Source organism: Triticum aestivum, chromosome 7B (genome assembly GCF_018294505.1).
Source record: "Triticum aestivum cultivar Chinese Spring chromosome 7B, IWGSC CS RefSeq v2.1, whole genome shotgun sequence".
In the NCBI taxonomy this organism is placed as follows: domain Eukaryota; kingdom Viridiplantae; phylum Streptophyta; class Magnoliopsida; order Poales; family Poaceae; genus Triticum; species Triticum aestivum.
In genome coordinates this window covers 375,963,453-375,983,997 of record NC_057813.1, presented here as the reverse complement: position 1 = coordinate 375,983,997, position 20,545 = coordinate 375,963,453, and the positions used below count along the sequence as shown (strand labels likewise).

The window sequence follows — 20,545 nt, the reverse complement described above, 5'->3', positions numbered from 1 at the left end:
CCAAGTCTTCGGTCGCTGCACTCTAAAGGCCTATGGAGTCTTGCTTCCTTAGTGGGTTGGTAGTCTAGCCCATACATTAGTCCGGCTGGGCTAGGACCCCTACTCCAGGACACCGTCAACGGGGCCAGGTCCGGGTCAGCCCATTCCCATCTTAGGGCATCTCCAAGGCGGATCCCTCAAACCGCCTGCAACCGTCCGGATCGCGGGGTCCTGACGCAGTTTGCCATCAAACGCGGGCCTGTATCGGTCCGTCGAGCTGTTTAGATGTACTTTTTCCGGCAAACCCAAGACAAATGTGAGGGATTTACATGTAGGACTCCGACACCCCCGGCCCACCCAAAACCCTTCCCAGACCCCGTGCCTCCATCCTCCCCATTTTCTCTCCTTCCTTCTTTCTCTCTTGCCTTCGTCGTCGCTCCACCATCCCGGCCACCACGCCACACCTCTGCCGGAACTCTACGGCTACGTCACCTCTAGCATTCTAGTCGGGCTCCGCCCCGCTTCTCCTCCATCGCCATTCAACCCCTCTCCTCCGACCGCCCCGCTAGGTACCATCCGCTCATGCTATACTCACCATGCCCGACAATTGTTCGATGAATTACCGGAGGTTAAAAAGTTTTCCCTTCTTCTTTCTAGCAATGAATTCTGATTTGAACATGCACAAGCACTATAATGTGTCGTCCGACGGCTCATTCGACGAGGAGGACTACACAGATGAGACAACGATGATGCAGGCGGTTCGTGAATGCATGTACTCTATGTATGCGGCTATTTGAACGTATAAACTCTATGTATGCTACTATTTGAACATGCGAACTTAAAAAATTGAGGGAGGCCAGATATATGCAGGCAGGGTGGACGGCGGTCTCCTGCATCCATATCCACGGACCGGTCCCCCCTGTCTGCGTACAGATGCGGGAGAAAATTTGTGGATCGCCGTTGGTGATGCCCCGACCCTCAAACAACCTGCATATGTTCGGACCGCGCGGTCCTGACTGCGGAAGCCATCCAACGCGGGCCTGTATCAGTCTGCCGAGCGGTCCGGACATGTTTTCTCCCACAAACTGGAGACAAAGTGGGTGGGGGGTCCAGTTAACAGACACGTAGAACTCAAACATCCCTGGCCCACCCAATCCCCCTCCTGGTCCCATTTCCTTCCACTCTGTCCCTTTTCCCCCTTGCTTTGCGTCCGCACCCTCCACCTCCGCCGTTGTTGATGTACGTCTCCGTCCGCCACATAGGCATTGCGGGATGTCCGCAACCAGCAGTGACGTGCCCGCTCGTCTCTACGACGGCGCTGTCCACCCTGGAGCCGTTTGTACCCAGGTACACTCTGCCCCCTGTAGATGACCTTCATGGCGGACACCACGCTCGGCATGTGTTTAGTCAAATGTCATTGAACTTATTTTCGGACGCTATGTCGTTTTTAGACTACGAAGGATGGAGAGCTACTCGACCATGGAGGATGAGTTGTTGTGCGATGCGTAGTTGGCCGTATCTACGGATTTCATAGGCAGGAGGGGGGACCTTCTGGCATCAAGTGCATGAATCATTTCAGCACGCACGAAAGCACATTGCGCCCTACGACATGTACTCATTCAACAATGTAGCGTGAGTTCGTTATCGTACCGCTGGTATGCTATCCAGACCAGTGTCATCAAGTTTTGTAACATGGTTCGTCAGCTGGAGGCAATGTGACAATTGCACGCCACAGAAGATGAGATCGTAAGTTTTGCTTTCTCTTGCTCAACTTGTTGATTGATTCGTTCACTCAATGTTGGTGCACACATTATGTAGCCCGCACGCGCTGCTGATGTACCACATCACATCGGGACGGTCATTTATGTACATACTGTTGGATGAAGCTGAAGGGGGAGTATGCATGAGAGGGCATGATATGTTGATGAAAAAATGTTGGACATCCAGTTAATCTAGTTGAATTTAAGACATTATTGTACTAGACTTAACTTGCAATGCTATGTATGGATGATTGTGGTTTTTCCTATCCGAATTTTGATGAATATCGTCCGATTTGCATGAATTTCGTTCAGTTAGTTCAAATGCGGGTTGAAATGTATGCGACCAACATTGGACGGCGGTCTTTGTATCAGTGTCCGCGGCCTGGTACCGGTTTGTGAACGGATGCAGGAGAAAATTTGTGGGTCGCCGTCGGAGACGCCCTTAGAGCAACTCTAGCAGACCCCGCATCCCACCGACCTGCAAAACGGGTTTGCGGTTCGCGTAAAACCGCTTTTGCAGGCTGGCTCGGGCTGGCACAGATGCAGACCCCCCAAACGGATTCATAAAAAAGTATATTCGTGGAATATACCCTTTTACGGGTCGACTTTGCGGGTCTTCTCGGGCACCACCACGATGACCCGCAAACAGAAAAACTGCAAATCTCGCATTTGACATAGGTTTCACAAACAAGTTCAAATTCAAACGACATAAACAGTTTTAGGCGCAAATAAAAGCCAAGCTGATTATGGCAAACGCAAAAGAGGGCCCTGCAAAGGTTTGCGCCCATGTCCGGCATCATCTTGGTCGATCTTCACTCCGCGCCATCGAGTCCATCTTGAAGTTCATCGTCTCCACCAAATCCACCTCCGGCGCTTGTTCCAACTCCCGCACTGAAATCATCCACATTGCCACCATATGGAGTAGAGAAAACATCATCGGAACTGTAAACAGGACCGGCCGACGCGACCATTCTCCTCTTTAAGATTTCTCTCCTTGCCATATCATGCCATGTTTTGATGAGGTCGTCCATGTCATTGCGGTTCATTGTCATGATCTTGTTCTCTTCGGCGACCAACAAGGACATGGATTTGTTTTCAGCGGCGCGTGCTCTTCTCTCCTCAATGTCAGCTTTGCGGAGCCCCTCTTCCTTGAGTATTTTCCACTGTTCTTGCTTCTCTTTTGCCTTCTTCTCGGCCAACTCTTTCTTGATCTCCAACGACTTCAACAACATCGACTCGGTTGATTGCACCATGGCATCAATCTTCTCCCTCAAGCTCGATGCTTCTTGCTCTCTTTTCATCTTCTCCTTAGTCTTCTTGTCGCCATCGTGCTTGTGCAAATTTCTTGGGCCATCACCATCCTCATCTTCATCCATGTTTGTAAGTGAGCCTCTCTTTGGTGGGGATTCTTTGTCGATCAACTTCCACTTCTCGCAGTTTTGGAGCAACTCCCAACAATGCTCAAGTTTGAAGAATCTGCCTTCCAAAGCTTCCATGTCCTTGTATCGATGTTGAGCAATCTTGTCCTACACAATGTGAACAAAGTGATCCAATCATTTTCCACGATGCAATATGATGATGCACAACTTGAACAAAGGCAAAACAAACTCACATAGTCCAACTTCACGGTGCCACTTGGAGGTGCATTGCGTACTTGCTCGAAGCAAGCTGTCAACGGCTGCACATAGGCTTGATATTCTCCCAACACCCTTGAAGTGACTAAAATGTGCGTGAAGTCCTATTGGGATGCTTTGCCATAATGCGGAAGTATTGATCTTCGATCCTTTGCCAATATCTCTTGGCAGTTTGAGAAGTACCCGTGCATGCATCAAGAGACACCGCACTCCATGCTTTGATCAAAGCTTGATCTTTCAAGATCGTGTAATTCTTCGATATTTGGCTTTTCCCAGTTTTTGCTTGCGATTGCTCATACACTTCCGCTTCGATCTCCTCCAATTCGTCCGCACAACCATGATCGTCCACGCCGCCCTCCGTTTCATTGTAATCGAACGGTGTGAAAGGGGCTTGATCAATGTCAACCGCGTTCGTGTCCAACAAGTTCACAAACTTGGTTGTTGCATTGTTGGAACCACCGCTATAGCGAACGATAACAAGTCACGAGATATCGAGAATAATGGCGGAAATGAAAGGAAATCGCCAAGACCGAAGACACATACCTTCTGGCCATTTCGTCGAACACCTCGCTTGCGGAGGGAGTGGCACCGTTGAACGGCATCGCCAGAGCACCTCCTTGCGGGGGGATGGAGTGAGAGGATGAAGAAGGTGGCTTCTTTGAAGCCGGAACCTTCCTCGGGTTTACGCCCGCGGCCTACCGCTTTACTGCTGCGTTGGCGCCCGGAGCGCGAGCCATCGCGGTGGGGGCAGCCGGATTCTCGCCCTGGACGACCATGTTGGCCTACCGCTTGCGGGCAGGCGCGGCGTGTGCTTGGGTGACGGCGGCGGGGCCAACATGGCCGACGATGAGATCAGCCCGAGGGGAAGGAGCGTGCGCGACCTCGACGGTGACAGGGGACAGCATGGGGTCGTCCATGGCGGTGAGGGACGGCCGGGGAGGAGGAACCGGAGCTTGCGGAGGGAGGGGGGGCAATGGTGGTGTAGGGTGCAGGGAGCGGGAAACGGCACGCGGAAATGTCCCTCCCGCCAAATCTCGCGGCGGATAGGGGTTGAGCTCGGGTCGGCCTCCCAACCCGTGAAGATAGAGGTTGGGGGAGAAGACTTGCCGCGCCCCGCAAAAATATTTGCGGGCCGGGGCGGGATGCGGGGTCTGATCGTGCAGATTTTCTGGCCCCGACCCGCAATTTGGCAGTTATTTTGCGGGCCGGCGCGGGATGCGGGGTCTGCTAGAGTTGCTCTTTTTTTTAGGGAACTGCTAGAGTTGCTCTTATACATGTACACTAGACCATGAAGGTGCGCGTTGCCGCACCCGTTCATCCTAAAGAAAAATAGAAACAATAAAGAAAGTTTGGATGATAAAAATATTTGATGAAATTTCATTGATTCAAATAACAATATTTTGATATGGTTGGTGGGGCATAATCATCAACCGATAATTAGAATTGATCCACAGATCACATAATTGCGTTTGTGTTCATGATTTTCCGGTTCAAACTTTTTTTCGACCAGAGGAGCCGCACGCCCCCATTTTCATTACAAAAATGGAGTCACGGCATACAAATCAAGTCTCATACAAACTTAACTTTTGATGCCTAACATATGCACCAGGAAGACCTACTCCAACATCTTGAGGCACTTCAAATTGCACCTACATGATGCTACAACAAAAGAACGCTCCCAAAGCTCCGTCGCTACATATGTTGCCTAACAATTTGCATCATGGGAAATAAACTCCTACAATCTGAAGATACCAAACTCAGCACCTACAGGGTGCTATAGCAAAAGAACAAGAGAGGATCATCGCAAATGCTACATCTTTCAAGACTTTCTCAACAGAGCCTCCGTACAGTAGGGCCCAGCCTAAGCACACTTGAAGACGTCCCTCGCTATCTGGGCCAACCTCTTGGTGACTTTCTTAAGAGTTTTTTGCACTCCTATTTTCTGTAGCACACCCCACGACAGAACATAAGGAGAAGATTATGTCAGTAGGATCTTTAGGTAAAGAACTTTGAAAGCAAGATTTATTTCTTGTTTTCCAGATCAACCACAACAAAGCAGTCGTACCAATAGCTATAACCACTCTATCTTTCCCAGTATACTTAGGAAGCCAATTATGGCAAAAGTCAAAGAATGACAGGGGTGTTTGGGGATTTCCCAAAGCACTCCCAACTACATTCCAAAGAAACTGAGCAAAAGAGCAAATGAAAAACAAATGATCAATTACATTCATTGGCACCACAAAATTCACACTTGTTCGTGCCTTTCCAGCCTTTTGTTACACAAGTTGTCCTTGGTCAGGATCCTCCCTTTGATAACTAACCATATAAAAGCCTTAATTTTTAAAGGTACCTTCAGTTTCCACAGAAACATACAAGGGAACACTACTCTCCTAGCAATACATATTGATAAAGAGATTTAACAGAGAACTGATTAGAGAAAAAATGTACAAACTCCAAACTAAGAAAAAAAAATCTAGAGACTATCTTCTGAAGCTAACATCTGCTCTTGCACATAGTCCAACTCTCAAGATGAGTTCTTGGTTAGAATGTCTCCAAATAACTGGCTATTTTCTCTACAGAACTACAGAATACATACATAGTTACCAAGATTTTTCCAATACAGTGAGTTGACATGGTTCCTATAAATTCCATTCCTTGAATGGTTTTTTTTTTCATTACTCGAACTGATTCAAGAAAAAGGACCACAACATTTTGATTCCCTTATATAGTTTCATGACCCATTCCTTCAAGTCAGAATGTGTGAAGAAAATGGCAATCCAAATAAAATACTATCTTTACAGGGAAAATTAGATATGTTACTCTCCGAAGCAGTCAAAGTATATGATGTGATGGCATGACATTTTGCATCATTTAACGGGAAAATATTTCATTGATAATTTGTGACGGCGTCGTTTCTTCTCTTTCCACCTATAAGAATGTTGTCGGAAACGGAAAGGTACTTGCAGTACAAGTTTCGTCACAGTAGTTCTCTTCTCACACAAAATAGTTTCAACACAATATTACCACGAATAATTTTGTCTTTTCAGATCGGTTTTGTCTACATGACCGAGCATGAATTTATGTGTGTACAAGTAGAGAATAAACACTTCCTTCAAGCTGCAGTCAACACATTGTTTTCAGCATAAATAAATAAATCATGGGAACAAAAGGGTCTCGAGGGAAAAACAAATTCATGTTGTACCAGATCTTCTGAAGGCAAGTGAAATTGGTACAAATGTTGAGCGATGGCTCCAGTTTGATAAATGGTTTCAAAATGTGATGGCTTACCCTTGGATTTAGCTCTCTATCTTTTGAGCACGGTTTGCAACTTGCAACTTTACTATCAGAAACTTGACGTAAGGTTGGACATTTTCAATATCAGGTGCTCTGCTCTTCAGTCTTCACTTGTTTGATCATTCTGTTGTAAATTACGCCAAACTCTGAAACCTGCTAAAAGGCAAATCAGAAAAGGCATATTAAAAGATCGAACATGGTTCTAAGATAACACTGAAAGAGCTCAATGAGGAGTGAAGCAACAGGGGTGGACCAACATAAAACCCAAAAAAAGAAGAGGAAAGTCAGGTGGACATGTTGGTCACCGCTTGACAACTCTTTGTAACATCGCCAAGCCACTCCCTGCTCCTAGACGACAGATAATACATGGAACAATTCGTCTCCTCATCTATGGGAAACAGGGAACGGCATGAAGGCCCATGCACGCCGAGGAAAGCTGGAGAAGGACACTGACAGCGTGGCTCGCCGCCGCATGGTTGAAACTAAGCAGCTCGCGGACCAGATCCAGAGGAGACGGTCGCCGTACGGGTGAAACAAAGAAAAGACCTAGGATGATTCATAAGTCAAGGATCTGAGAAGATGAGCAGAAGAACGGCCACATATTGCGTCGCGGCTGCGCTGAGGAACACATGAAGAACGCCGGTTCCGGAGAGATGAAGAGGCAGGGGATGAACGGTATGTGGCTCAACCATCCATTTTTGGCCTACGTAGGTTGTCCCGTTCAGTCGGCCTGATTAATGAGAGGATTCCCAGGTCGCTATGCGGAGCAGCGGCCCTGCTACGGTGAGCCAAAACGACGAGAGGCACCGTGTGGCAGGATAGACCGATCTCGAACGTCATTAGCCTGATCTGACGGCCGGGAACGTTAACACTGTGAGGGGTCCTAGGTAGCTGTGTTTTACTGTTTAGCAATATCTCATTGTGATTAAACCGGAGACCAAACGGTTCGATCGACGAAAACATAAACCGGGAGGCTCACCGGTTCGTTCATGGGTCCGATTTTGAAAACCATGCTCGGAGACGCTACGTCTCGTCAGCCAAAGCTTGCGCTTGAGTGCCGGAGAAAAAGAGCAAACGCGATGCGTCGCTGGGCCGTATCCCCCTCCCTTCCTCCGGCGGCGTTTGCGGCCGCGACTCTCGGACTCGGCGTCGGGCCTCCTCAAGCCCGAACCCTGGCTTCCGCTGCCACCTCCCCTCCTCTCGGCCACCGCTCTCCGCCATGCCCCCGCCGCCGCCTGTGCTCCTCCTCCCCCTCCTCGGCTGCTACGACGGCACTGGCGGTAGAGGAGGCGCGGCGCGGGCGGAAGCAGCTGGGCATGGACTCGCCGCTCTACGACTACCTCCTCTCCAACGTCCGCGAGCACCCCGTGCGCCCCCTCCCCTTTCCGTTCCCACAAATTCGCTGCTGTTCGCCGCGGCTCTGACCCAGCGTGTGCTTGTTTATCCTGCCCTTACCCTGTGTGGTCGTTAGGTGCTTCGTGATCTGCGGGAAGAGACGGCATCCATGAGGGGGAGCCAGATGCAGGTACATAGGCAGCACACATGACACATGAACTCAATTGGGTTAGGATATTCACATTGAGTTGAGAGTGCGTGCATCAGTGCATGCGTGACGCATCTGATTCTAAGACTACCTGCATTGCATCCACAACAGTGCGACTTAAGCTGCCTATATCCCCTCTACTCATGCGTTAAGATTTGAAAAAACTGATGGTCCGGTTAACCATAGCTCCAGTGTGGCATTTCCACTTCTATTTTCGTAACTTCAAAACGCCTTAATATGGTCTTGCTATTTTAGCAAGTTCAAACTTTTGTGTATTCCGGGCATGCATGGAATGCATGTGTATACCACTGTCTCTTTTTGATGATATACTCCCTCCGTTCCTAAATATTTGTCTTTTTAGACATTCAAATGGACTACAACATACGGATGTATGTAGACATATTTTAGATTGTAGATTCACTCATTTTACTTCGTATGTAGTCACTTGTTGAAATCTCTAGAAAGACAAATATTTATGAACGGAGGGAGTAGTACATTGCTTAGCTCTATTTTATTCTTGAAAAATATGTAGATACTTTACCAAATTTCAGTATATGACGGCAAGTATTTTTCAGCTGGTTGCTTTCTTTTGTTAGGTTTCTCCGGCACAGGCTCAGCTTCTGGCAATGCTTGTGCAAATTCTTGGGGCAGAACGATGTATTGAAGTTGGCGTCTATACTGTATGTGAGCCAAGTGTTTTTTAATCTGGATTTTCTTGTCTTCCACTCTCAGCAAGTAAATGCTTATCATTACTTGTAACCGAAGGATTCTGTATTGATGTATATACTTATTGTACTAATTGCTGATGCGTTATCCTAGCAAACCAAATGCAGAGTGCGTGAACAATAACTAGTGTGCATAAGTCAATCAGAAAATCATCTTTGGGCACTGTATTTTTCCAAAAGCATATGCACAATAAACCTTCGAATGGTATTCAAATGGTATTTTGCTGTACTGAAAGCCTGATTTTACATCCTCCCTTGAACAGTATTTTGACAATAATACCCATGGATTATGCATTGTGCATGTCAACTTGTCAAGTGCTGCACTTACCGATAATCATTTCATACCTTGTGAAGGAGATACTCTTGTACAGAAGTAACAAGATTGTTGGAAATGCACTGAGCTTATTTTAGCATTGCTTAATCTTCTTGCAGGGATATTCGTCACTAGCTGTCGCATTAGCACTTCCTGAATCAGGTCGTTTGGTTGCTTGTGAAAGGGATGAAGGGTGTCTAGAAGTTGCCAAGAGATACTATCAGCTTGCTGGGGTTGCACACAAGGTAATTATTTTCAGCCTCTTGCTTGATATGATCAGTTGGTGCTAACAACTTAACTACATTATTCTATATATTTGTAGTCTACTTGATGGTCCATAGCTAGAAAACTTAAGTTAATTGCATGTAATTTTCAGTAGGTTGGACAACGTATTTTGTGGTTTAACATTAAATTTCTCAACCATTTAGATAATGGAGGGAAAATCAGAAGTGAGGAGGACAACGAAACCTTCTTTTTAGTTTCATTTCTCCCTCCTTTATTCATTATTATTTATTTTCCACGCCTATGTTATTAGATTTATTTAACCTTGTATGGACTTATGTAGCAATATTTTCTGCATTTAGGATTGCCAACATACTCCCTCCGTCCCAAAATTCTTGTCTTAGATTTGTCTAGATACGGATGTATCTAGATACATCAGATTTGTTTCATAGGTAGGTCTAGGGTTAAAAAATAATAATTGCCTCCTTTTTGTTTTCTAAAACTCACAATCGAAATTTGTCTCTTTTTGGGATCCCCTAGAGTGTATAGCATACCAGTATGCAAGGACTAATGTGTAGTCTTGTATGCTAGATTCTGTTCTTACCTGCCTAAAAATTGCTTAGGTGGATGTCAAGCATGCTTTAGCTGTAGATTCCCTAAGGTCATTGCTCGACTGTAGTGAAGCTTCCAGGTATAATAACTTTTGTATGGTATAACCCTTCATCTTATTAGTTGATTGTTGCATGTTTTAACTAATCATTTGTTTTTCTAGTTATGACTTTGCGTTCGTTGACGCAGACAAGAGAATGTACGAGGAATATTTTGAGCTTCTACTTAAGCTAGTAAGATTTTGGTTTGCTTGTTCAGATATAATACCTGTAGTCTTTCAGCTTATGTTTGCCATAGTATTCTCTCGTAGTTTCATACAAGATTCCCCATGGCAAATCTTTTATGATTTTAGCTACAATTTTCATACACAGCGACCGTAGCATTTATGTTTTCTATATGATGAGATAAAATATATGTATTTATGTTTGTTATGTTTCAGGTAAGAGTTGGTGGTTTAATTGTAATGGACAATGTCCTGTGGTATGGAAGGGTTGCTGATCCGCTAGTGAGTTCTTTTCCTTTCTTTTGAGCTTTGACATGATAAAAAAAGTGTTACATGGTAGATTTTATATTAGATTAGATAACACTTTTGGCATTTTTTCCTTAGGTGAATGACCCAAAGACTATCAGTATAAGGGATTTCAATAAGAAACTTTTGGAGGATAAACGTGTCACTATCAGCATGGTAGCTCTCTCTCTCTCTCTCTCTCTCATACGTCTTGTCTATCTCATACTCCCTCCATATGAAAATATAAGATGTTTTTTGACACTTGTTTACTTATTACTCACCATTTTCAACTGTTGGTTGTAAAGTCTTGGGATATCTGTACTTTAGTCTGTTGTTTAGAGCATGTGAGGGGCACCAGCAATGATGTGTCGTAGTATTGCAGGGCCAGTGCAGTACATAACCAAATTTCAGAAATTTATTTTCCTGATATTGTGGCATGTTCATACTGCTGTCATACATATCTTGTGGGCCTTAGGATTTACTCCCTCCGCCCTATAATATAAGATCATTTTGCAAGCTGTAGCTAAAACAGCTTGCAAAACAATCTTATATTATGGGACGGAGGGAGTAGTTTACTTTGTGCATACTATATCTGTATTTGTTCAGCTGTTTCAAAATTTTATTTGATATGCTTATACTATGATTCGGCGCATCATCCTTCCCATGTGTTATTTAGTACTTTATCTTAATTAACAAAGGGTGGGCACCTTTGTAGGTGCCAATTGGGGACGGGATGACAATTTGTCGAAAGCTAGAAGATGACTGATTTTGCAACATACTGTGTACTCCATAGATGTTGTAAACTTCCCTTGCCAAGGTCAAGCTCTTGAAAGTCAAACTGCTTTTAGGCAATCAGGCAAAATGATGGCAGCATTTTTTGCCATAAAAAGGATGACAGCTTTGGATGTAGTTGCACTGTCTTCAAGAGTACTAATCGCCATGGAGACATGGATAAGATAAGAGTTTCCTCAGATCATCTATCGCCACATCAGGAATGAAAAAACACATCTGCACGCCTGAGTCAATGGAGTCGCTCAGCAGCTACTAATACAATCACGCAGCAGACGTATCACCATGGTCTTGAGTTGATGGACTCATATCATATCTCTGTTTGCATTATGCATTTTCTTTTGTTTCTTCTGGAGGAGGCAATTAACAGCATGCCTGGTACAAGCCAGCAGATGGCATATGCTGTCACAATGCAGTCGACAGTTTGTTTGCCGATTGCGACAAGATCTTCCAGAAGTGGGTGGATCAATTGGTCGCCCATGTATGATGTACCAAAATTTTGCGTCGTTTTTCTTGTTTTAGGAAATTGATGGGCCAGAAAATGGCGACGCTGTTGTGTTTTGAGAATGTGTTAATCACTAACGGCTCAGCTGGTAACCAATGTTCAGTTGAGTAACTGAAGTTCCTCAAACTGAAGGACTAAGTGTGGTACGTTTATGTTCCTCTGTTGTTTTGGGGTGGCCTGAAGAACACTGAAGTTGACAATCTATTACTCCCTCCGTTCCTAAATGTAAGTCTTTGTAGAGATTCCACTATGAACCACATACGGATGTATATAGATGCATATTAAGTGTAGATTCATTCATTTTCCTCCGTATGTAGTCCACCTAGTGAAATCTCTACAAAGACTTATATTTAGGACTGGAGGGAGTACTATCGTATTAGCAATAAATGTAATCTAGTTTCTCTAAATAATTGAATAAATAAGCCTTGTAGTCTTAAATAAAAGCGCGATGTGATATTCGTTTGTTGCTTAAGACTGCGGAATCTCTGGAAATTGCGGGTTCAGTATGAGATTCAACTGCCAGGTGGAGTAGAGTTTCAACCAACTGTGAAGACTCCTCTTTAGCTTTCTTACCCAGCTGATGAGATGGTGGGTATTGAACGAGAAAAAGCAATGGTGATACAATGGTTAGCTGCAAGAACTCGGTCAGGTGCATGCATGGGAGGATCTGTGAAAACCACTATTGTCAAAGATAACTAGGCAAAGCACTCTCATTCAAGGAACCCACTCTGGGGATTTGGCCATTTCCATGTCAGAAAAGGAGAAGCAGCCCCGTGAGCCAGAGTACAAGTGTCGGCGTTTTGTCGATCTACGAGCCAGAGTACTTTGACAGGAGCAGGCACATGGCCCCATTCCAAGACCCCTAAACAAGGTAATCTTGAATTCGGCATGCTTGGATTTTTTTTTTGTCTCTTGTTTTCTTTGTAATAAAGACTCATCATCTGAATTTCCTTTTTCTTGACAAACAGGTTTACAAGTGCCATGGAACTGGATACGTGATGGAAGTCATAAGCAATAGTACAAGCAACCGATTCGGATATATTTTGACACTTCGTTTGTGCCAAATCTACTGAACAAACTGATCAATGAAAACATGTCTATCTATAGATGAAGTTGCATTTGTTGTACTGCTCGTGTATACTTATGCACAAAATTCAGTACAAATTCAGATTTCTCATAGGTTAGCAGCACTCATCAGTAAATCAAGCATCAAGGACTAGAAGAGAACACGTACTCCCTCCGTCTGAAAAAACTTGTCCCTATCTTGTCCCTCAAATGGATGTATCTAGGACTGACTTGATGCTAGATACATGGATGTATCTAGGACTAACTTGATGCTAGATACATCCATTTGGGGGACAAGCTTTTTCCAACGGAGGGAGTACAAGTAAAGAAACCAACAGTGTTTCATTTCCAAGTACAAATACTTTGGCCTTTGCGCAAAGTGCTTCTCAAGAACTTAATAGTCACCATTAGAATCTGTAGGAAAATTTAAAACGCATCCTGTTACAGTCTGTATATGGTTGACGCCCCCATGTATGTTCTATCAATCCCCGCGATTCCTAACTAACAACTTTTCGCAGTTTGTCAAATTTAACTGCAAATCACAGCCGTGACAATCAGTGACACGGTTGCGAGAAGCTGGGTGCTCCATCGAGCCATGGCATGCCCTGATGACTTCTTGCTTGTCTCATGTACCTGTGGCCTGGAAGGTTTTCACAATAAAAAGGCACAGTAAGAAATTGCAGCGCAAGAACGGGGGTGCAGTAGAGGATAAATCAAGTGTTTCAGCTCAGGACATACTTTTGCAAGTGTTCCAGCAGACCACAGTAGAGAGTGTTGTTTGGAGCGATCATTTCGGTGACGTTGTAGCCCAGTGGATCAGCAACTTTCACATAAACCTCTTGCCCATTGTACCAATTGTCCAGCTTCTCAGCACGTATATTCCAGATGCCTACGTTGTCGAGCGAGACCAGAACCGCAGTCCACCCTCCTGGGAAGACCTGATGTTGATTTGGAATGGAACAAGAAAAAAAAAAGAGAAAAGAGAATTGTGTATCAGAATGACCATGAATGCATTTGTCTTCACAAGTGTAGTATGGCTTTGACACATGATGGTCAGATGATGTCCTTTACCTGTGTAGTACTGCGAGAGATGGCATCCCACTTGTTGTATGAACCCCTACTGTTTGGCGTCCACTCACCATAGTCCATCCTGGAATCCACAACATGACAGTGCTCATTTACATCGCTGTTTTCAAGACTACAAAGTGTATCCTACAAAGAATGTTGCATACCCGACTACAAAGAATGAATAACCATCCAGATGGTAGGTCTGAACATCCGTTTCATTGTTCTGGAAGACCATCTCGAGGAAGCCCTTGTAAGAAGCATTCAGCACAGATGAAGCCCTCCTTGGTGGCGCATTGCTTGGCATTGTGGGAAAGTCTGTTTTGTAGACCCCTGTAAGGTTGTGGAGATCAGCAAGCCTCAGTGGAGTCTCGGGAGGAGAGTACGACACCCTGTTTATCGTCCTTCGTCGCTTCCCGTCAATGCGCAGGGGCGACTCGTTCTTCAACACAAAGGTCTGCGTGATGTTGATCGAGCCGTAGCGGAATGATCCCTGTGGATTTGGGCGTGCAGCACCGGAACTCACATTCATCCTGGAACAACAATGCAAGCACTCATCATGGAGATCCTAAGTTACATGAACAAAATATTATTACAGCAATGTTGTCAAGTCATCCATCAGTCACTGACCTGATAGACCTTGCCTGGTTCATGGAATAGTACTTGTCATAGAAGTCATCTGGAGCATCAGGGAGGGGGCCAGAAGCACTGCCTTTGGAGTTTGAGTACTGCAGGATTGCTACACCATTGACATCGTGCCAGCGAGCTTCGCTGCTCACAAACCTCGGGCTTGCCACGATGTAATAGTCTGTGCTTGCATTTTGGTCCATGGTCACCAAGAAAGAGTAAGATTGTCCGACATGTATGTCGAGGTTGGTGTAATTCTGCTGATAAGTGTATGTTCCTTCAGCCTCTACGAGACGCATGTTGTGGTTCTGGATTCTGAAGTTCAGGCTGGTTAAGGTGCCAACATTATGAACGCGGAAACGATATGTTTTGCCTGTTTAGAGCATTGGGTTTTTGGAGTATTATACTTCATATGATAAAGAATTCGGGAGCAGTGGTGCTGATAACTATCAGGAAGGTATATGTTAACAATCTTGACACTGATATCTTAGTGTAGCTAGAATTTTCTAATATTGTTTCCTTCACCCGTGCAATTTCCAAGTCACGCTAAGAAATGTAATAAATCTGACCATTTTATAACAAGGATAATATGCCATACTATTGTGCTCAGCATTAGATACACTTCATTTTCTAGTCACATTTTCGCCAAATTCTAACTCAAACAGTTCATAATTACATTCACTATACCTGGAGACTTTGAATCGCTGTCGACTACAACTTGGTATGCATAACTAGCTTAAACCAGGAATATACCATAATCCAGAAAATATGAGAATTGGGCACATATACAAGTGCAGATTCGAATGTCGTTCTTTTTTGTGATCAAAGACAAGTTACCTGGCTCAACTCCAACAATCTCATATTGAAGGCCTTCTGGAACCAGTGTGGTGTCATATCTATAAGGGCCCTTTGCATTTATCAGAATCCCGTCAGGTATCCCAAGATCCTTGCCATCATCTAGCATGTCCCTCAGTTCCTGCAAGTGACAGAGAGCACTTCTCAAGCACAAAGGCAAAGTGTTTAAGAAAATCACAGTCCATGGACCAGACGACTCATTGGATGATATAATTGTATTTCTTGCTGTAAAAAAATATTATTCCCTTGCCAATTATCAGTCTAAGGCAAGAATAAACCGGGAAATGAATTTCTAATCAATATTAGATTGATTTTGCGTATATCTTGCCAGAACAACAATCTGTATCAACTCTATATGGTATTGTGCTTCTGCCAGGAATCAAGAAAGATTGTGTCAGGGGTCAAGAACTCAGTGTTCTCTCAGACTATTTATGAAACACTGACAGACAATAAACTGAACATTTTTCGCATAAAAAAAACTAAACCGAATATTGCAACCGAAGAATCAGGACTTACAGTGTGGCTCTTGGTGTACCAATCTCCGATGAACAAGGTGACGTCGCCATCAGGCTGGTCGAAGGGGACCGGCACAACGGCGCGGTTGTTGACGGTTAGGGGGCCGTAGCCGCCCGCAGCCCGCTGGAGGCCGAGCGAAGGGAAGTAGAAGAGGCTTCCGATCTGGTCCTTGAGCTGGAACTGGTAGGTCCAGTTCCATCCAGGAGGGATTGGGCAGTTGGTGCCGGCAACGCCGTCCTGCCATGAGTTCATCCTCATCTGGATGCCATCCCTGCCAGCCATGCATATGAGACGGGAGCACTCCCATTTTATTCACTTGATCAAGATTGGCGCGCAAGGACGTCGAAATGCACATTTAAACGCTGGAATGTGCAGAAAGGGCCCTCGAGAAGTAGCATTTTGCCATGTCCCAACTTAGTTATGAGTAAGCATTTCAGGTGTTCACGTGTTGTTTGTTATATGTAGAACAGTGATTACTGGATGTATAGGAAATTCGTATTGAAAGAAAGTGCTGTACAAAACTACAGAGACAGTGAAAGAAGTTAACATTTTCTGCAAAAATACATGTATGAGCTAATGATACAGAGAATTGTCCACAGATGGGCTGAGCAAATCCATGGAAAAAAGCATAGTGATGTGCACATATGGTTATGCCATGGCATGATCGTATTATTAAGCTTATAAACGTCCCCCAAATAGAGAAGGCATTTGCGTGACACAATGGCTAATGGTACCTGCCACCACCCGCAAAAAAAAAAAGTACCTGCCACCATGCAAATGGGACTACAGCTAAAGATGGGAATTCGGCAGAGATAACAGAAACTACTAAAGATGTAGCTGCACATTTCCTTCATTCGCTCGCCATGCTCACAAATTTGTGCACATTCCAACATATATATAGCTAAAGAATGGAAAAGAATTGCGATGCAGAATAAATAATTATTTTGAATGTGGAATGGTAGAATACTAACCAGGTGAGGAGGAGAGGCTCATCCAGGTTGTTTTGGACGTTCACCCTCACGCTCCAGTTGGTTGTCACGTTCAGGAGTGGCCCAGGGAACTGGTTGTTGATTGCAATCACCTGCAAAAAAGAATTTTATCATCACTTGTAATTTCGCATCCACACCGGATATGAATAAATAAATTCTGCAAAAAAAATCAAATCCCTTTCTTTTTGAAGGGAGCTGTAGAAAAAATACTCCTACTTGGCATGAGTAAACGAACAAACGAATTTGATGCAAAAACAAAACCTAATTTTCCCAGGAAATTAATGCTAGAACCTCGAGAAAGAGAGGCAGTAATCCAACACCCAAAAAGATTGTTGATCTATGAAAAGGCAAGTGTGTATACGGCAACTAGCTATTTTTAGGACAAGAAAATCGCGAGGCCGCTACAGATTTATTTCGAGATTTAAGGCCGTCACTCTGTCTCAAATTAAGACAAAAACCCCCACATAGATTATTTATTTATTTTGCCTACAACGATAAAATAATTCCTTGGAAACAATTAAGACAAAAATCCATCAGATCAACGCCCCCCTGCGAGAGGAACCGAAGGCAGCACGACGGGATCGTGCGTTCGAGGCCGCGAAATTAGCAACACGGGGGAGAAGAAGGTAGCATTTTCAACACGAGTTCCTCAAAACAACGGCAAAAACGACTCAAAAGGACACCTTTTTTTGCTGAAATTTCAAGAACAAAAGAACATGTCCGAAGACGGAATCAACATCACACACACACACACACACACAGAGAGAGAGAGAGAGAGAGAAAGCAGTTGTTGTTCCTTGCACGCGAACCTTCTGCGAGACGCCGAGCGGCGCCACCGTCATGTACCCGACCTCCCACCGCACCGAATACGTGGCGTCGCCGGCCGCCGCCGCGGACGCGGACGCCACGACGGCGGCGAGCGCCAGGACCGCCGCCGCGACCACCCTCGCCAACATCGGTCCTCCCGCCCGCCACCAACTCCCCTGCTCTCGTATCGCACGTACGACGTCCTGCGTCCTGCGTCTGCGCGCAGCAGGGAAGGTTTTGTTTTCCTTTCTTTCTTTCTTTCCTTCGGCGTGGGTTTTGAAAGGAAAAGAGGAGAGAGAAGCAGCGGCAGCAGCCTTTTCCAGAGAGAGGAGCGGAAGATGGGTAGAGAGGATCCATTTCCATATTAAAATGGGAGTTTCCAATCGTGCGTTTTTAATGCATTTCCATGAACAAATAAATTAGCAGATACAGTCGTTGATCTGGCGGTGCTTCACAAGGAAAGCCCCCTTTATTTTATTTTTGATTAAAAGAAAACAGCAACAAAGAAATTCATAGGGCGTATTCTAGTGACTGCATTCACAGAGAAAATCGAGAGGAAAGAGAAATAGTGCGTATTCCAAATTGGTTGTTGGTAAGATGCACATAAATATTGTGCACGGCCATATCCCAGATTTACAAATGTTAGCGGCAGGTTAAATTGAGCCTAATTCCAAAAATTCTGAGAAAAAAATTTATAAACCTTGCTTGTTTAACTTATGTAACATAAATGATGATGAATGTACGAATTGAAGTTACATGTAAGGAATGGTTGATACACGAGCTTCTTCTATCAATGAAAAGATATGCAAGCTTTGCGTATTCGCGAGAAAAAAATGTAAATGTGACCGATTGTTTGTTATGGCCCTATTAGAAACCATGCTCAATATACACATGGAGGATTTTTTGAATGCTGAAGATAGCGAAGGAGAAGTGATATACATGGGGAACTGCTTTTTGGCGGTCCATGGGGAAGTACAATGCGAAGTGGAGTGGGCGTCATGGCGAAGGTGAGATGAGTGTCATCCAACTTTAAAGGAGAGGGATCCATCGAGAAATGTCCAGCTATGATGGAAAACTGAGCGGGAAGGAGGGTCCAGCAAAAAAAATGAAAGAGTGCGTCGTGGGGTGGAGTTTTGTGTTGGGACCGTACGTTGGAAATAATTTGAGAGAATCTGGACTATCCAGACGGCTGAATTTTGGGGAGCCCGCTGAACCCCCGTTTTATGTCCGAACATGCCTGGACGTATAAGAGAGAAATGAGTTTCGACTTTGAGTACGACTTCAATCATCCGCTTAATTGATATATATGTATTATAGCCCGTAGCAACACACGGACATTCTACTAGTAATTATTGTATTGCATTATGTTTTGGAGAAAATTTCTAGTAACTCAAACCTCTTGTTACAATTTATTTGTGTTTCTTGTGTAATATCAAATACTCTTTGATGCAAATATTTTTGGTTTCTAATCACACGTGATTCGACACTCTAATTATGCGTTTTCTCTATTTTTGTTTTCTGGAAACAAAGCAATAACAATGTCAGGTTAATATTGTACCTACAGACCTATAGTCGACAAAGGGTCGGCCCACCCTGGTTGCTCAGGGTCTGCCGCCCGTGAATCAAAGAGGCCCCAAGGTGGGACACAATGAGTTTAGAGGGGTACACACGAGGGGGGGGGGGGGGATTGGTTGGGTGGGTGCAAACGTACTATGATATGTTTTCGACCATCGTCTCTATGGAACGGAGTTGATGAAATTTCATGGTGCTTATAAAAAATGTAGTTTATGTTCAAAAAGGATGGAAATACATTTGTGAAATCTATGCGGATGTGGGTGACACCGCATCACATGTGTTTTGCAATTATGCTGGTATAGATGGACGGGCTGCTCAATGCGACTTCTTAGTAACTTCATCAGTTCCAAAAAAATTGAAGTTGACTCTATTAGTCTTCACTTTGTGGTTTCATCTTTCTCGATTTCTGTTTTTTTTATTCGGGATCTTGCTTTTCATGGTTTTCGTCCCTCGGTAGAACTTCAATTATTTTGGAACAGGGTAATTAACAATGACACTCTCACATGGAAGATGTAACAAGCTGGTGGTCGTAACTTGATGCCATGTTTTACTACAAATACATGCATTCTTTATTTATTATAGAAAAATATAGTAACAAATAATAAAAAGACGACCTGTGCATTAAAAAGGGAAATTATACAAAGCGGGTTGATTATTAGTGTATACCAAATTAAACTAAAGTGGGGTTGGGTGTTGAAAATGGAAGCACGCGCACGTATGGGTATGATTGTGGGTGTGGGTGGTGTGATCCATCCACCGGAACCAAACCATGGCAGGGAAACCAATTCTACCACCTGTCTACATTGCATTTTGCATGTCGTACGTGAAAACTGTGTAACGTTGCATGCATGGCTAGGGCCACACAAATACCATGCCTCATTCTTCTCCCCGACAATCGGTAAGCATCCACACAAAATCGCAGATTCATATATACTCGGCGCCATCGCCGTCATCATGGAATATATCATTTCAGTATATGTCTCATTATGAATATATTCTCGGTTCAAAAAGGATAAAGGAAGGGAGTTTGAAATTTAGCAACACGTGAGACCCTTGCGTCCAAAGTCCTGAACGGACAGAATTAGCCTTTTTTGCATCAAACTAAGAGCTTTATAAATTAACTAAAATTCAATTACAATCTGCCTAAAAACTACCAAGAAATACT

General features: G+C 44.3%; 2 protein-coding genes across 2 annotated transcripts; one reads left to right on the top strand and one right to left on the bottom strand.

Moving 5' to 3' along the window:
- Positions 1-7,684: 7,684 nt before the first annotated feature.
- Positions 7,685-12,063, top strand: LOC123161174 (O-methyltransferase MdmC). Its single transcript, XM_044579023.1, has 9 exons — positions 7,685-8,034; positions 8,139-8,192; positions 8,807-8,890; positions 9,368-9,493; positions 10,094-10,161; positions 10,243-10,312; positions 10,519-10,584; positions 10,687-10,764; positions 11,303-12,063. The coding sequence occupies exons 1-9, from the start codon at positions 7,747-7,749 to the stop codon at positions 11,351-11,353; spliced, it is 885 nt and encodes a 294-aa protein (XP_044434958.1). The 5' UTR covers positions 7,685-7,746; the 3' UTR covers positions 11,354-12,063.
- A 1,223-nt stretch (positions 12,064-13,286) lies between these two features.
- On the bottom strand, positions 13,287-18,113 carry LOC123162043 (monocopper oxidase-like protein SKU5). Its single transcript, XM_044579850.1, has 9 exons — positions 17,808-18,113; positions 16,981-17,090; positions 16,010-16,280; positions 15,476-15,614; positions 14,642-15,011; positions 14,179-14,544; positions 14,018-14,096; positions 13,685-13,884; positions 13,287-13,586 (listed from the first exon to the last, which is right to left on the bottom strand). The coding sequence occupies exons 1-9, from the start codon at positions 17,952-17,954 to the stop codon at positions 13,475-13,477; spliced, it is 1,794 nt and encodes a 597-aa protein (XP_044435785.1). The 5' UTR covers positions 17,955-18,113; the 3' UTR covers positions 13,287-13,474.
- Between the last annotated feature and the right edge of the window lie 2,432 nt (positions 18,114-20,545).

Bases quoted from the DNA above. Each gene is read 5' to 3' on its own strand.
- LOC123161174 (XM_044579023.1), top strand. From the start codon at position 7,747: ATGCGTCGCTGGGCCGTATCCCCCTCCCTTCCTCCGGCGGCGTTTGCG. The intron at 10,313-10,518 runs GTAAGATTTTGG...GTTATGTTTCAG, and splicing joins TTGAGCTTCTACTTAAGCTA to GTAAGAGTTGGTGGTTTAAT. The intron at 10,585-10,686 runs GTGAGTTCTTTT...TTTTTTCCTTAG, and splicing joins GAAGGGTTGCTGATCCGCTA to GTGAATGACCCAAAGACTAT.
- LOC123162043 (XM_044579850.1), bottom strand. From the start codon at position 17,954: ATGTTGGCGAGGGTGGTCGCGGCGGCGGTCCTGGCGCTCGCCGCCGTC. The intron at 15,615-16,009 runs GTAAGTCCTGAT...TGTCACTTGCAG, and splicing joins GGTACACCAAGAGCCACACT to GAACTGAGGGACATGCTAGA. The intron at 15,012-15,475 runs GTAACTTGTCTT...TGCTCTAAACAG, and splicing joins GATTGTTGGAGTTGAGCCAG to GCAAAACATATCGTTTCCGC.